Consider the following 14,675-nt stretch of genomic DNA (forward strand, 5'->3'; position numbering starts at 1 on the left):
GAGTACGTCTGTATTTACAGGGGTCTCCAGGCGAGTACGTCTGTATTTACAGGGGTCTCCAGGGAATGTGTCTCTATTTACAGGGGTCTCCAGGGGACTGTGTCTGTATTTACAGGGGGTCCCTGGGGGAATGTGTCAGTATTTACAGGGGGTCCCTGGGGGGAGTGTGTCAGTATTTACAGGGGGGTCCCTGGGGGGAGTGTGTCAGTGTTTACAGGGGGATCTTGGGGGAGTGTGTCAGTATTACAGGGGGTCCCTGGGGGAGTGTGTCAGTATTACAGGGGGGTCCCTGGGAGGAGTATGTCAGTATTTACAGGGGGGGTCCCTGGGGGAATGTGTCAGTATTCTCAGGGGGGTTCCTGGGGGGAGTGTGTCAGTAGTTGCAGATTTTCTGGGAAGGAATTGTAGTGGTGGGTATAGTGTGTTAGGTACATTGAACAGCTATTAAAAATCAATTGTTATACATCCATCGCTAGGCCAGAATCTTTAACAGAAATTAATGACTAGCTGAACCATGGGGCAGCTATGAGCCAATCACATTACTGGGGTGTGGAGTCACATGTAGACCAGGCCAGGTGAATACAGCAGATTGCCTTCCCGAAAGGACACCAGCAAGCCAGACGGGTTTGAATGACAACGCGATAGTTTCATGGCGTCTTTATTGAGATTAGCATTAAATTCTGCAATTATTCAATTACTTGGATTTAAATTCTGAAGCTGCTTTGAGAGAATTTGACCACAATTCTTTATGAAATGAAGCCAGGTTTTGAGACTACTCTCCCAGTGACTAATCCAATGGTGATTCCTCTGAGAAAGTTTTACTCTGTTTTTGTGACAATCCTGAGACAATCATTTTAAGCCAACTTTAACACAGAGCTACAGCAAATCAGAGGCTCAGAATTTAAAGAATACTGGCAAATAAACAACCACTGACATCCAGAAGGACAAGGGCAGCAGATACATGGGAACACCACCCCCTGCAAGTTCCCCTCCAAGCCACTCACCATCCTGACTTGGAAATATTTCGCCGTTCCTTCAGTATCGCTGGGTCAAAATCCTGCAACCCCCTTCCTAACTGTATTGTAGGTGACCCCATGTCCCAGACACTGCAACAGTTTAAGAAGATAGCTCACTACCACCATGTCAATAGGAATTAGGGTTGGCATATACACAGGTTGGCCAAGATAGCAATGTGCTTTTTTAAAAAAAAACTCATTCAAGGGATCAGAGCTGGATCAGCACGGCTTACTAACTGCCCAGGAGAAAGAGGTGATGGACTGCATTCTTGAACCACTGCGGTCCATTTGGATTAGATAGAACCCTAATGCTGTTAGGAAGACATTTTGACACAGCGACACTGAAGGAACGGTGTTATATTTCCCAGTTAGGATGGTGAATTTGCAGTGGATGGTGTTCCATGTATCTGCTGTCCTTGTCCTTCTAGATGGAAGTGGTTGTGAGTTTGGGACGTGATATCTAAGGAGTCTTGGTGAATGTTCCATGAATTAATAAACTGAAAAAAACACACATTACTAGATAGCCCCTGGGAATATACTGGCATCATTTCAGATCTGTTACAAGGTGCATCACGAAAGAAGAGGAAAGGTTTTTGAAGCAACATCTTGGGAATTGACAGCAAGGGCGAGCAGGGAGAAATATCCATGTGCAGAAACAAAATAAGGCAAATGATTGGAAGCAAGTGTAATCCTGGATGATGTCATGAGTCACATATCGTTAGCTTGTCTCCTCGTGCATGGCACGGTGGCTCAGTAGTTAGCACTGCTACCTCACAGCGCTAGAGACTTAGGTTCGAATCCAGCCTCAGGTGATTGTCAGTGTGGAGTTTGCACATTCTCCCTGTGTCTGCGTGGGTTTCCTCCCACAGTCCAAAAATGTGCAGGTTAGGGTGGATCGCCTGTGCTAAATTGCCCCATAATGTGCAGGTAGGTCAGTTAGCTATGGGAAATGTGGGTTACAGGAATAGGGTGGGGTTTTGAATGGGATGCTGTTTGGAGGGTCGGTATGGATTCAGTGGGCCAAATGGCCTGTTCCCACGCTGTAGAGATTTTATGATAGACCAGAAACGCACAGAAAATGATCAAAAAGGTGCACTCCATGCCCGTACTTTGCTGGTCACAGTTTCCATAACAAGGTGGGCGGCACGGTGGCACAGTGGTTAGCACTGCTGCCTCACAGCGCCAGAGACCCGGGTTCAATTCCCGACTCAGGAGACTAACTGTGTGGAGTTTGCACGTTCTCCCTGTGTCTGCGTGGGTTTCCTCCGGGTGCTCTGGTTTCCTCCCACAGTCCAAAGATGTGCAGGTCAGGTGAATTGGCCATGCTAAATTGCCCGTAGTGTTAGGTAAAGGGGTAAATGTAGGGGAATGGGTGGGTTGCGCTTCAGCGGGTCGGTGTGGACTTGTTGGGCCGAAGGGTCTGTTTCCACACTGTAAGTAATCTAAATCTAAAACGTGACCTTTGACAGCTTTCCTGGGCTAGCACAGACCAGGATGACGATAAATATTTTATATTACTAGCAGGGGAGGAAATAATCTTTATGTTAGTGTCAAAGTCTCACCAGGTACATGAAATTAGGTTAGAAAGCACTGGAAATCTCAGAACTCCAAAACACCTCCCTTTCGAATTCATCACCTTCTCTCATCTACAGGCTGATGCTGAAATATGACACATCGCAGGCTTTGCTCAAAATGCCAGCTTTTGCTCCCCAACCCAACTGAGGAGCGCTGGCAGATGTGTTGAAATGTCTGAAAAGATCCCAGTTTAACAATGGCAGGGGAGTGGTCAGTTCTCCCAATTCAATTTCTAGTTTAATTGTAGCAGCCACAAAAGCTGCTGCAGTCCAGAGAAAAGTTCCAAGCTTCAGCAGATGATTCTTAACAGATTTTCTCTCTGAAATCTCTCCAGCCTGTAAGAACCTGTGTTTGAATTTACCTTTTGCCAAGGGGTGTGTTTATGGAATGTTACGAGAATTGGACCAGCTCCTTAGTTAAGTTGCTATGTCGAGTTGGTTATGTTTTCTAATAGTTAAGTTATTCTAAATTCCATTTTCTTTTGTTTGTGTTTCAACTGTAGTGTTTAAATAAACACTACTTTGCTTAAAGCTGAGTGGTTTGACAAACTGAGAGAAAGTGACGGCTGCAGATGCTGGAGATCAGAGCTGAAAATGTGTTGCTGGAAAAGCGCAGCAGGTCAGGCAGCATCCAAGGAACAGGAGAATCGACGTTTCGGGCATAAGCTCTTTCCTTCCTCATTCCTGAAGAAGGGCTTATGCCCGAAACGTCGATTCTCCTGTTCCTTGGATGCTGCCTGACCTGCTGTGCTTTTCCAGCAACACATTTTCAGCTCTGGTTTGACAAACTGCCTCACACCTGGAATATCCACTTCACATCTACCTTTAAAATAAAAAAAAGTTAGGTCTGGGCTACCCTCTTAAAATATGCTCTGGCCTGGATCATAATAGTGAGGTCAACATGGACTTGCTGTCAGGCAGCCATTACTGAGCAACTTTGAACCGAAGGGGTGTGGGGTCACACTCATATTGAAAGATTATTTCAGACTGAGAAAGGTCATCATGCAGAGGGATGTGTAAATAATTGGAAATCCCTCTGCTGGAGAATTGTGGAGTGCCCATTGCTGAATATATTCCCAATGTGGGATGGGTGAGCGGTGAGGGAGGACCCTCCCTGGTATCTGCAGTGATGAGAACAAACAGCTGAAGTCTCCTGGAGAGCGAGCTAAGCACAGGGCTCATCAAAAGCTGCTGAACCTTTAACCTAATTCCTTTATTTTTCTAGTTTAAATTAAGAAAGACTTAATTTCCTTAATTTTTCTACTTATTCTGTGAGATTAGGTTAGATTCCCTACAGTATGGAAACAAACCCTTCGACCCAACAAGTCCACACTGACCCTCTGAAGAGTAGCCCACCCAGACCCATTTCCCTTACTCTCTAAGGTTACCCCTGACTAATGCGCCTAACACTATGGGCAATTTCCCACAGCCAGTTCACCCGACCTGCACATATTTGGACTGTGGGAGGAAACTCACGCAGACACGAGGAGAATGTGCAACCTTCACACAGAAGGGAATTGAACCCGGGTCCCTGGTGCTGTGAGGCACCATGCCACCACAGGTAATACTTAACTTTTAAACTCTGTTTCTCTTATTACTTTATACCTGAGGTTTTTTTGTACTTCAGTTCCTTTGTATCTAAGATGGTGTCATGTGTGGTAATATTAGCCACTTTCCACTGTACTCCTGTGCTTGAGTACACATGACAATAAAAACGAAATCCAAATCCAATATTTAAGGCGGAGACAGGTCTCTCAGAAAAATTAAAAGCATAAGATGTAGGACCAGAAACAGGCCATTCAACCCATCAACCCGGTTTTCCATTGATTGAGATTGTGGCTGGTCTGACAATCCTCAACTCCACTTTCCTATCTATTCCTTTGATGCCTTTTCTGATTAAAAATTGAGGGATATGGAGGGAGGGAAAGCAGGAAACTGGAGCTGAGGCAGAAGATCCACCACGATTGTATAGAACAACAGACCAGGTTCGATGGGCACAATGGTCTACTCCTGCCTGTATTTCCTGTGTTTATTTGCACCTCCCCATCAGAGAGGGCAGTACAACAAAATACTGAACAATTGCAACCTTATAGACACATGGAAGAGCTTGTCTAGTCTGAATGGTTCAGGATTGTTTAGTTACCAACTGCTAGTGGGATAGTAACAAAAACGTGGGACACTTTATTCTGACTTCCTCATGCCCTTTCTCCACAATGAGCTTTAATGGGTATATTAGATTAGATTACTTACAGTGTGGAAACAGGCCCTTCGGCCCAACAAGTCCACACCAACCCGCCGAAGTGCACCCACCCAGACCCCTGCACCTAACACTACAGGCAATTTAGCGTGGCCAATTCACCTAACCTGCACATTTTTTTTTGGAGTGTGGGAGGAAACCGGAGCACCCGGAGGAAACCCACGCAGACACGGGGAGAATGTGCAAACTCCACACAGTCGGTCGCCTGAGGCGGGAATTGAACCCGGGTCTCTGTCGCTGTGAGGCAGCAGTGCTAACCACTGTGCCACCGTGCCGCCCTCACGGTGAGAATGTGGGGCTGGAAGCTATCAAAAAGCAAGCACAGGGCTGAATGGCCTTCCCTTGAGTAGCAAATCATCAATTCAGTATTAATCACCGAGCAAATGCTTTCAGCTCAGTTGCTGTTCTAGCTGCGGCTGAACATAAAATTCTGAATAAGTCAAACTGCAAACCACAGTTCTTTATTCTCTGCAAGCGGGGCTGGAGGTGTGACAATTCAGGCCTGACCTGATATTTGGCGAGCAACTTGCTTCTCCACAGCGAGTGGGGGATATTGTGAATGGACAGCCGGAGATTGTGGTAACTGTCCTTAAACAGTAGTGTCTTGGGTTCCTCAAGAAGGTAACCTCCCAGAGTCCTCTCTAGCTCCAGCACTTCCTGTTGGGAGACAGATTAAAGAAACAAGAATGTGAAATTCTGTGAGACTGTTAATCGATTCCGTGACGGATGCTGGAGAAACTCAGCAGGTCTGGCGGCATCTATGGGGAGAGAAACGTTTCAAGTCCAGTGTGACCCTACTTCAGCCTAGAGTTCTTAAGAAGAGTCATACTGGACTCAAAACATTAACTCTGTTTCTCTCTCCACGGGTCTGCCAGACCTGCTGAGTTTCTTGGCGTTTAATGGAGTTAACATTCAAGCTTAAACATTCCGCTGGGGCGGGGAGATGTTCGGGCTTTAACTGTCTCGAAGCAAGTACAGAACAAAAGTGAAGCATAGCAGGGACCTTAACCGTGGCAGAGACTCAAGGGAGGACATTAAGCAAGTTTTAGGGATGTTCCTAAATCATTCTCGAAGAGGTCAGATGTGGTAAGTTACTGGTCAAAATGTGGAAGACTGATTTGGGAAAGTAAGGAACACATGGAGAGACTTCAGCAGGAACATGTGGAGGTGAAATTGAGGTCTCTGAGGGGGCATTCAAACCTTCAGCTAACCCACTGCCCGACCCTTCACAAGAATCCATAACTATAAGAGAGTTATTGATAAATCCAGTGGGTAAAGTAATGAGGAACATATTCACATGTGGCATTGTCCACACATCAATAGGTTGAGTTTATCAGCCCATTATCAGAATCTAGTGAGTCCAAGTGGAAACCATTCCCTCTCGATCCCAATGGACTGTGCTGTAGTTGGCCCCTTTGAGGAAGGATCACTAAGGGAGGAGTCATGTGACCTGTTCGTCAAGTCAAGGTCCGAGTTAGAATCTGCACACGGTGTGTGGGGATTTACCCAGCAGCTGAATGGGGAAGCGAGGTATGTAAAAAACACGTTATATGCTTTACAAATAAGTGCTATTGGTTGTATTAAATCATTGTGTTTTATAACTTAACCAGCAGAACCAAGTTTTGAAATCACTAGAGACTGAAGGGTGCAGGGAATGATTAAGTGACAAAAGGGAGGATGGTGGAAGGTAAAGCAAAAACAGATTGATATTGGGACAGGAAACAGAGAAAAAAATGAGTCCATTGGAGGTGTAAATGGAACCAGCTGAAACCAATGCTGCATGAAATCAGAGGGGCAGTTTCAAACTGAAGTTATCGAAATCATATAGAGTCATAGAGATGTACAGCATGGAAACAGACCCTTCGGTCCAACCTGTCCATGCTGACCAGATATCCCAACCCAATCTAGTCCCACCTGCCAGCACCCGGCCCATATCCCTCCAAACCCTTCCTATTCATATACCCATCCAAATGCCTCTTAAATGTTGCAATTGTACCAGCCTCTATCACTTCCTCTGGCAGCTCATTCCATACACATACCACCCTCTGTGTGAAAAAGTTGCCCCTTAGGTCTTTTTTATATCTTTCCCCTCTCACCCCAAACCTATGCCCTTTAGTTCTGGACTCCCCCATCCCAGGGAAGAGACTTTGTCTATTTATCCTATCCATGCCCCCCATAATTTTGTAAACCTCTATAAGGTCACCCCGCAGCCTCCGACGCTCCAGGGAAAACAGCCCCAGCATGTTCAGCCTCCCCCCTGTAGCTCAGATTCTCCAACCCTGGCAACATCCTTGTAAATCTTTTCTGAACCCTTTCAAGTTTCACAACATCTTTCCGACAGGAAGGAGACCAGAATTGCACGCAATATTCCAACAGTGGCCTAACCAATGTCCTGTACAGCCACAACATGACCTCCCAACTCCTCTACTCAATATCTGGAAGCAAAACCAGAAATCGCTAGAAAAGCATCTGTGCAGAGAAATCAGAGTTAACATTTCAGGTTGGGTGACCCTTCCCCAGGTTAGTTAACTCAGTATCTGGAAGGTTTTAAATCCCTGAGAACGTGTCTATTGTGTGACACTACAAAACACACAGTGATAAAAGAGAGGATCACTGTCATGTCGAAAGCTGAGCATGGGTGCGGAGGAGTTTACAATATAACCGATACCTTTAAAGCATCTGGAGTGTCGTCCACACAGTACACTTTAAGGCTGTACTCCAGAGATGTGCATGAGATGGGTGCAAATATGGCGAGCTGGAGTCTTTTAACGGCTGACCTGGAGGCAGACTCCCCCACGAGGGCATACGTGCCCAATTGGTCAAGCAAAACGTGGCAGGACTGGGGGTCCAGCTGACAGTAGCAGGGGGTATTTAAATTCTCCTCTTCCAGTGTCACCACCTCCTGAAGAGCAAAACAGAGAGGGAGAGAGAGAGAGAAATAAAAAAGTCAGGAATGAACAGCCAATGACAAAGCTCCCCCTTGGAGCTTTGGGCAATGGTCCTCGCGTGATTACTTGACAACAGAATAATTAGCCACTCTGTTATTCTTCTGCAGGGAGTTAGCTGCAAATTTCTCCAAATTAAGGGAGAGACAAACCTGGACAGTTAGCTCCATGATCACCAACAACAAATTATAGCACCTTTGACACAGTAAAATGTGCTTCACTGGAGGTTTACCAAATTGAATTTGTCACCGAGCTCCATTGGGAGATATTCAGACAAAGGCCTGAAAGATTGGTCAAACAGGAAGGCGTTTCGGAGTGTTCTGTAATCCCAAGGCCCAGGCAAATACTCCGAGGAGATGGAAGCAAAATTCTACAGACGCTGGAAATCGGAAACTAAAGCATAAAATGCTGGAGAAACTCTGCAGGTCTGGCAGCATCTGCAGACTCAGAAACAGAGCACTGAGAAAGAGCTGTATTGGACTCAAAACATTAACTCTGCTTCTGTCTGCACAGACCTGCTGAGTTTCTCCAGAAATTTCTGCTCTTATTTCAGAACTGTAGTATTCGCAGTATTTTGCTTTTATCTGCCATCCTCACCTGGTCTGGCCTACACGTGACTCCAGATCCACTCTGCTGTGGTTGACCCCAGACTCACAGCAATAGGGCTTACCCCAGACGCACAGCAATGGGGTTGACCCCAGACGCACAGCAATGGTATTGACCCAGACTCTTAGCAATGGGGTTGACCCTAGACTCACAGCAATGGTACTGACCCAGACTCTTAGCAATGGGGTTGACCCCAGACTCTCAGCAATGGTACTGACCCAGACTCTTAGCAATGGGGTTGACCCTAGACTCACAGCAATGGGGTTGACCCTAGACTCACAGCAATGGAGTCGACCCTAGACTCACAGCAATGGAGTTGACCCCAGACTCACAGCAATGGTATTGACCAGACTCTTAGCAGTGGGGTCGACCCCAGACTCTCAGCAACGGTATTGACCCAGACTCTTAGCAATGGGGTTGACCCCAGACTCGCAACAATGGGGTTGACCCTAGACTCACAGCAATGGGGTTGACCCCAGACTCACAGCAATGGGGTTGACCCCAGATGCACAGCAATGGGATTGACCTAGACTCTTAGCAGTGGGGTTGACCCCAGACTCGCAGCAATGAGGTTGATCCCAGACTCACAGCAATGGGGTTGACCCCAGACTCACAGCAATGAGGTTGACCCTAGACGCACAGCAATGGGATTGACCTAGACTCTTAGCAGTGGGGTTGACCCCAGACTCACAGCAATGGGGTTGACCCCAGACGCACAGCAATGGGATTAACCTAGACTCTTAGCAGTGGGGTTGACCCCAGACTCACAGCAATGGGGTTGATCCCAGACTCACAGCAATGGGGTTGACCCCAGACGCACAGCAATGGGATTGACCTAGACTCTTAGCAATGGGGTTGACCCCAGACTCGCAGCAATGGGGTTGATCCCAGACTCACAGCAATGGGGTTGCCTCTTGATGACCCTTTGAAGAGCTTGGGCAAACCACTCAGTTCAAGGAAACTGAGGGACAATCAACAAATTCTGGCCTTGCCAGTGACGACACATTGCAAAAAAGAAAAACTTATAAACACCAATTGCTCATTGGGGAAATCTGATGCAGCTCTTTACAATTAGCTTTGTTCATTAGCATTACAATAGTGTCCAGTCCAATCAATTGAACAGCAATCAGTCCAGGCAATGTCTATAATCTTCAGACATTGTTTCTATTGTGTGTGTAACCTGGCATCAACCTGACAAAGACGGAAGTCAAAAAGCTTGAACAAAATGGGAGTATTTTTATTCTCAGACATAGATTTGACATTATCACAAGCCAAACTTTGTTTAGATTTTTTCTTCATTTAAAGAGGCTGCAGCAACAATGGACTGGAATCGTGGGCATGATTAAGGGTCAGAATGGTGTGTTGTTTTTATTCATTTGTGGGATGTAGGTATCGCTGGCTGGGCCAGCATTTATTGCCTGTTCCTAGTTGCCCCTTGAGAAACTGGTGGTGAACTGCCTCCTTCAACCGTTACCATTCACCTGCTCTACAGCCATCACAATGAACGCAGAAATAACACAAAAAACTGCAGATGCAGGAGATCTGAAACCACTGCTGGGGAGACTCAGCAGATCTGGCAGCGTGGCAGAGATAATGTTGCGAGTCCCGTGACCTGTTACTGGATAGGTTCTTGAGTATCAAGGGGATTAAGGGTTACAGGGAGAATGGGATTGAGAAACCTATTAGCCATGGTTGGATGGCAGAGCAGACTCAATGAGCTGAATGGCCTAACTTCTGCTTGTATGTCTTGTGACCTATATTCTGAGCTTGACGGGACTCAAAACATCAACTCTGTTTCTCTCTCCACAGACACTGCCAGGCCTGCTAAGTTTCTCTAGCACTCCCCGTTCTTGTATACTTAAAGCAGAAGGAGTCTGCCCTGCTCAAACCAAAGCCCTGTCATCTCACCGGATGGTTCTTGGAATCATGTCTCATATTCCAGAAAGACAAAATTATGAATGCATTTTTTTGTCTAACCCTAATCCAAGAATTAATTTTATCCTTCGATTGCAGTTGGTCTTTCCCTCCATTCAGAGAATCGCTAGTGTGGAAACAGGCCCTTCGGCCCAACAAGTCCACACTGACTCTCTGGAGAGTAACCCACCCAGACCCATTCGCCTACCGTATTATCCTACATTTACCCCTGACTAATGCACCTAACCTACACAACCCTGAACAATTTAGCTTGGCCAATCCACCTGATCTGCACATCTTTGGATAATGGGAGGAAACCCGCACAGACATGGGGAGAATGTGCAAACTCCACACAGACAGTCAGACAGTCACCCGAGGCTGGAATCGAACCTGGGACCTTGGTGCTGTGAGGCAGCAATGCTAACCACTGAGCCACCATGCTGCCCATTATTTTTATTAATTTGTGGGACAGTTATTGACTGCCCTAATTGCCCCTTTACAAGGTGGTGGTGAATTGCTTTCTTGAACCACTGCAGGGTAGACCCACAATATTGTTAGTTGTCGGATTTTGACCCAGCGACACTGAAGGAATGGTGATATATTTTCAAGTCAGGATGCTGTGGGACTTGGAGGGGAACTTGCAGGGGGTGTAACAATCATCAATGACAACTCACAGAGTAAGTTCACTGGGCCGAATGGCCTCCTGGGCTGTAATGATTCTGTAAAGTCAGCAAACAAAACAGAACTGAACTATTACCCCTGAGTATTATTGCAATAATTTCCCTTGGGGACATTTCTTCAGGCGAGCCTTTTCAGCTACCTTCAGTACATTGTCTGAGAGGGATGCACTACAGTAACTCACTCAGGGTCCTCCAACTGCACCTTCCAAACCCACAAACACTTCCATCGGGAAGGACAAGGGCAGCAAGTACATGGGGACACCAGCACCTTCAAGTTCACCTCCGAGCCACTCACCATCCTGACTTGGAAATATATCGGCATTCCTTCAGTGTCGTTGGGTCAAAGTCCTGGAATCCCCTCCCTAAGGGCGTTTTGAGTCAACCCACAGCACATGGCCAGTTCATGAAGGCAGCTCACCTCCACCTTCCCAATGGCAACTGGGGACGTAATAAATGCTGGACCAGCCTGAGATGCCCACATTCCAGGAATGGATACAGATTAGGGCAGGAGAGAGGGTGGCTCAGTGGTTAGCATTGCTGCCTCACAGCACCAGGGTCCCAGGTTTGATTCCAGCCTCGGGCACCTGCCTGTGTGGAGTTTGCACATTCTCCCAGTGTCTGCGTGGGTTTCCTCCCACAATCCAAAGATGTACAGGTCAGGTAAATTGGCCATGCTAAATTGTCCATAGTGTTAGGTGCATTAGTCAGAGGGTCTGGATGGGTTACTTTTCGGAGGGTCGGTGTTGACTGGTTGGGCCAAAGGGTCTGCTTCCACACTGTAGGGAATCTAATGAGACCAAGTGCATTCGAGGGTAAAATTAATTCTTGGATTAGGCTTAGGTGTAAAAGAAATTCCTAATTTTATCTTTCTGGATTATGAGTCCTGAGTCCTCACCGGCCCCTCCAACTGGCAGGGCGTTGCTTCAACAGGTGGGCTGGCTTAGATGTGTTGGCATCACATCCGCACTCCGCCAACGTTCATGAGGTGATGGTGACACAGTTGGTAATGTAGTCACTCAATCCAGTGCTCCGAGAGCATGGGTTCAAATCCCATGAGCTTGAGGAATTTTACATCAGTTCAAATTAACTGGAATTGGCAGTGAGTGACCATGATAGATGACAGCCCAACAATTCAAATGAAACACTCTTCGTTATTAAACCTCTTCCACTTCTGTCATTGCCAGGCATATCACACACAACAAAAACAGTGTCTGAAAGTTGCTGCTTGTTGCTGATGATGAGCCATAGCTCCAGAGCCTTCAGGGATGGGGAATAAGTGCAGTCAGATCCCACAAATGAATCAACAAAAGGGTATTATGAAGAGGGTGCTGGACTTGGGGATCGTCTGCGAGAGGGCTTCGCTGGGTCCTTGTGTTCTTACCTCCCATGCCGCCTGGTGAGTCTGTGTCTTGAATTTAATGGTCCAGTCAGATCCGCAGATGTCTGCACAGTGAGGGATACTGAGGACAACAGGCCGACACAACAACATGCCCGTTGGGCCACATGTCACCATTGGACTCAGGACCGTCTGTGAACCTTCAGATGGGGGCCTTAATGGGAAGACAATAATAAGAGAATTCCTCAATCATCACTGGAAACAAAACCTCCATCCTTATGGCTCTGATAAAAGGGGTTAGATTAACACATGCATACCAATAGTTGACACCGTCTTTGAATAAGTGCTCTCATTATTAAAATGGAGATGGGGTCTCATTTCTCCCATTAGTCTGTGTTGCCCAAAAGCGGTGGAGGTGGGGTTACTGAATTTATTCGAAGCTGAGTTTGATCGAGTTTTGGTAAGACAAGGGACTTCAGGGTTAATGGAGGGAAGTGCAGTTGAGGCCACAAGAAGATCAGCCATGACCTCATTGAATGGGGCAGCAGGCTTGAGGGGCCGAATGGACTACACTTGCTCCTGGTTCTTCTGTTCCCAATTAGGTGCCTGCAGCTGACAGCAGTGGACAAAATAAAACCTGATAGCAAGACAACGTCAACTCAAGATATAAACGTGCCAATTCAACATGGAAATCAGTTCAGGAATCATTCAAATCTGGACCCTGCCATCACCAGACCTGCTGAGCTGAGGAGTGTCGATACTTTCAAAAGCCCATCAGCACCTGCTAGTTTCCCTCCAAACCCTTCAATGTTCTGAGTCGGATATCTATTGCTGTTCCCTGACTGTCGCTGAATCAAAATCCTAAACTCCACCCCTACCATCATTGTGGGTCATCCTACAACATGTGGGCTACAACAGTTCAAGAAGACAGCTCACCATCACTTTCTCAAGGGAAGGGACATGTGCCAAATGCTGGCCCAGCCACACACACCCACATCTTACCGATGAAGTTGGAAACTGCCAAACATAAATGGGAAGAGAGCGAACAGAAAGATACACTGTAAGACCAGAGTGAATGGATTGTGAGGAATCTCATGTGGCTAGTTCAGCTTAGACTGACATGTGACATTCCTGCCACACAAATGCCAGGCAATGACCATCCCCAATAAGAGACAATCTAACTACCACCCCTTGGCAGTCAATAATGTTACCATCACTGAAACCGCCATTATCAACATCCTCGGGGTTACCATTGACCAGAACTTGAACTGCACTGGCCACATAAACACAGTGACTGCAAGAGCAGGTCAGAGGCTGGGAATTCTGCAGCGAGTAACTCACCTCCTGACTCCCCAAAGCCTGTCCACCATCAACAAGGCACAAGTCAGGAGTGTGATGCTATACACCCCAATTACCTGGATGGGTGCAGCGCCAAAAAAACTCAAGAAGCTTGACACTGTCCAGGACAAAGCAACCCACTTGACTGGCACCACATCCACAAAATTACCCACTCTCCCCATCACCAGCACTCAGTACCAGCAGTGTGTACTATCTACAAGATGCAAAGCAGAAATTCACCAAAGATCCTCAGACAACACCTTCCAAACCCACGACCTCTTCTTTTTAGAAGGACACGGGCAGCAGATACATGGGAACACCACCCCCTGCAAGTTCCCCTCCCAGCCACTCACCGCCCTGACTTGGAAATATATCACTGTTCCTTCATTGTCATTGGGTCAAAATCCTGGAATTCTCTCTCGAATGGTATTGTGGGTCAACCATGGACTGCAGCAATACAAGAAGGGAGCTCACCACCACCTTCTCAAGGGACAGGCAGTAAACATGGGCCTAGCCAATCATACACGTGTTCAACAAACAAATTTAAAAAGCAGAATGACTTTTTTCCACAAGTTGCCAGATATTAACGCAAATCTACATTGTGTGTGAACATATTTGGCTGACACGCCACTTTAACACTGGCATAAGTCTACTGCTTTAGGTGAAGTAAGACTCTGTGCTAAAGTTCTGGGCCTGTGGGGGACAGCGACACAGGTCCATTGTATGTTTGTCCATTTGCTCAGTTACCTCGAGCTCACAATGAACTAAGTTTATAATGGATGTTGCCACAAGGGGGCAGCAATGTCATTCCCAGAAGCACCATTGGAAACCTCCCCAACAGTTTTATAGCCAAATGTGTCAATGCCTCTGGACCCATTAATGCAGCCTTTCCCTTGGTTCGGCCAGGAGTTCTTGTGGTATCGTGGTAGCTTCCCTATCTCTGAACCAGGAGCTCTGGGTTCAAGAAGGTTGTAGAAACATCTCTGATCTGGTTGATGCAAATAGATCT

General features: G+C 46.7%; 1 protein-coding gene across 7 annotated transcripts in view; it reads right to left on the reverse strand.

Moving 5' to 3' along the window:
- unc5b (unc-5 netrin receptor B) overlaps positions 1 to 14,675 on the reverse strand; it is a 355,814-nt gene that overhangs the window by 12,823 nt on the left and 328,316 nt on the right. For all 7 annotated transcript variants that reach the window (XR_006309712.1, XM_043679165.1, XM_043679161.1 and 4 more), the window contains 3 exons: positions 12,374 to 12,542; positions 7,516 to 7,749; positions 5,355 to 5,504 (listed from right to left, as the gene is read on the reverse strand). Coding sequence is in view for 6 of the 7 variants with exons in the window: in XM_043679165.1 (XP_043535100.1) it covers positions 5,355 to 5,504; positions 7,516 to 7,749; positions 12,374 to 12,542 (553 nt within the window). In the remaining variant the exon portion in view is untranslated. The remainder of the gene's footprint in view (positions 1 to 5,354; positions 5,505 to 7,515; positions 7,750 to 12,373; positions 12,543 to 14,675) is intronic.

Source organism: Chiloscyllium plagiosum, chromosome 38 (assembly GCF_004010195.1).
Source record: "Chiloscyllium plagiosum isolate BGI_BamShark_2017 chromosome 38, ASM401019v2, whole genome shotgun sequence".
NCBI classification, from domain to species: domain Eukaryota; kingdom Metazoa; phylum Chordata; class Chondrichthyes; order Orectolobiformes; family Hemiscylliidae; genus Chiloscyllium; species Chiloscyllium plagiosum.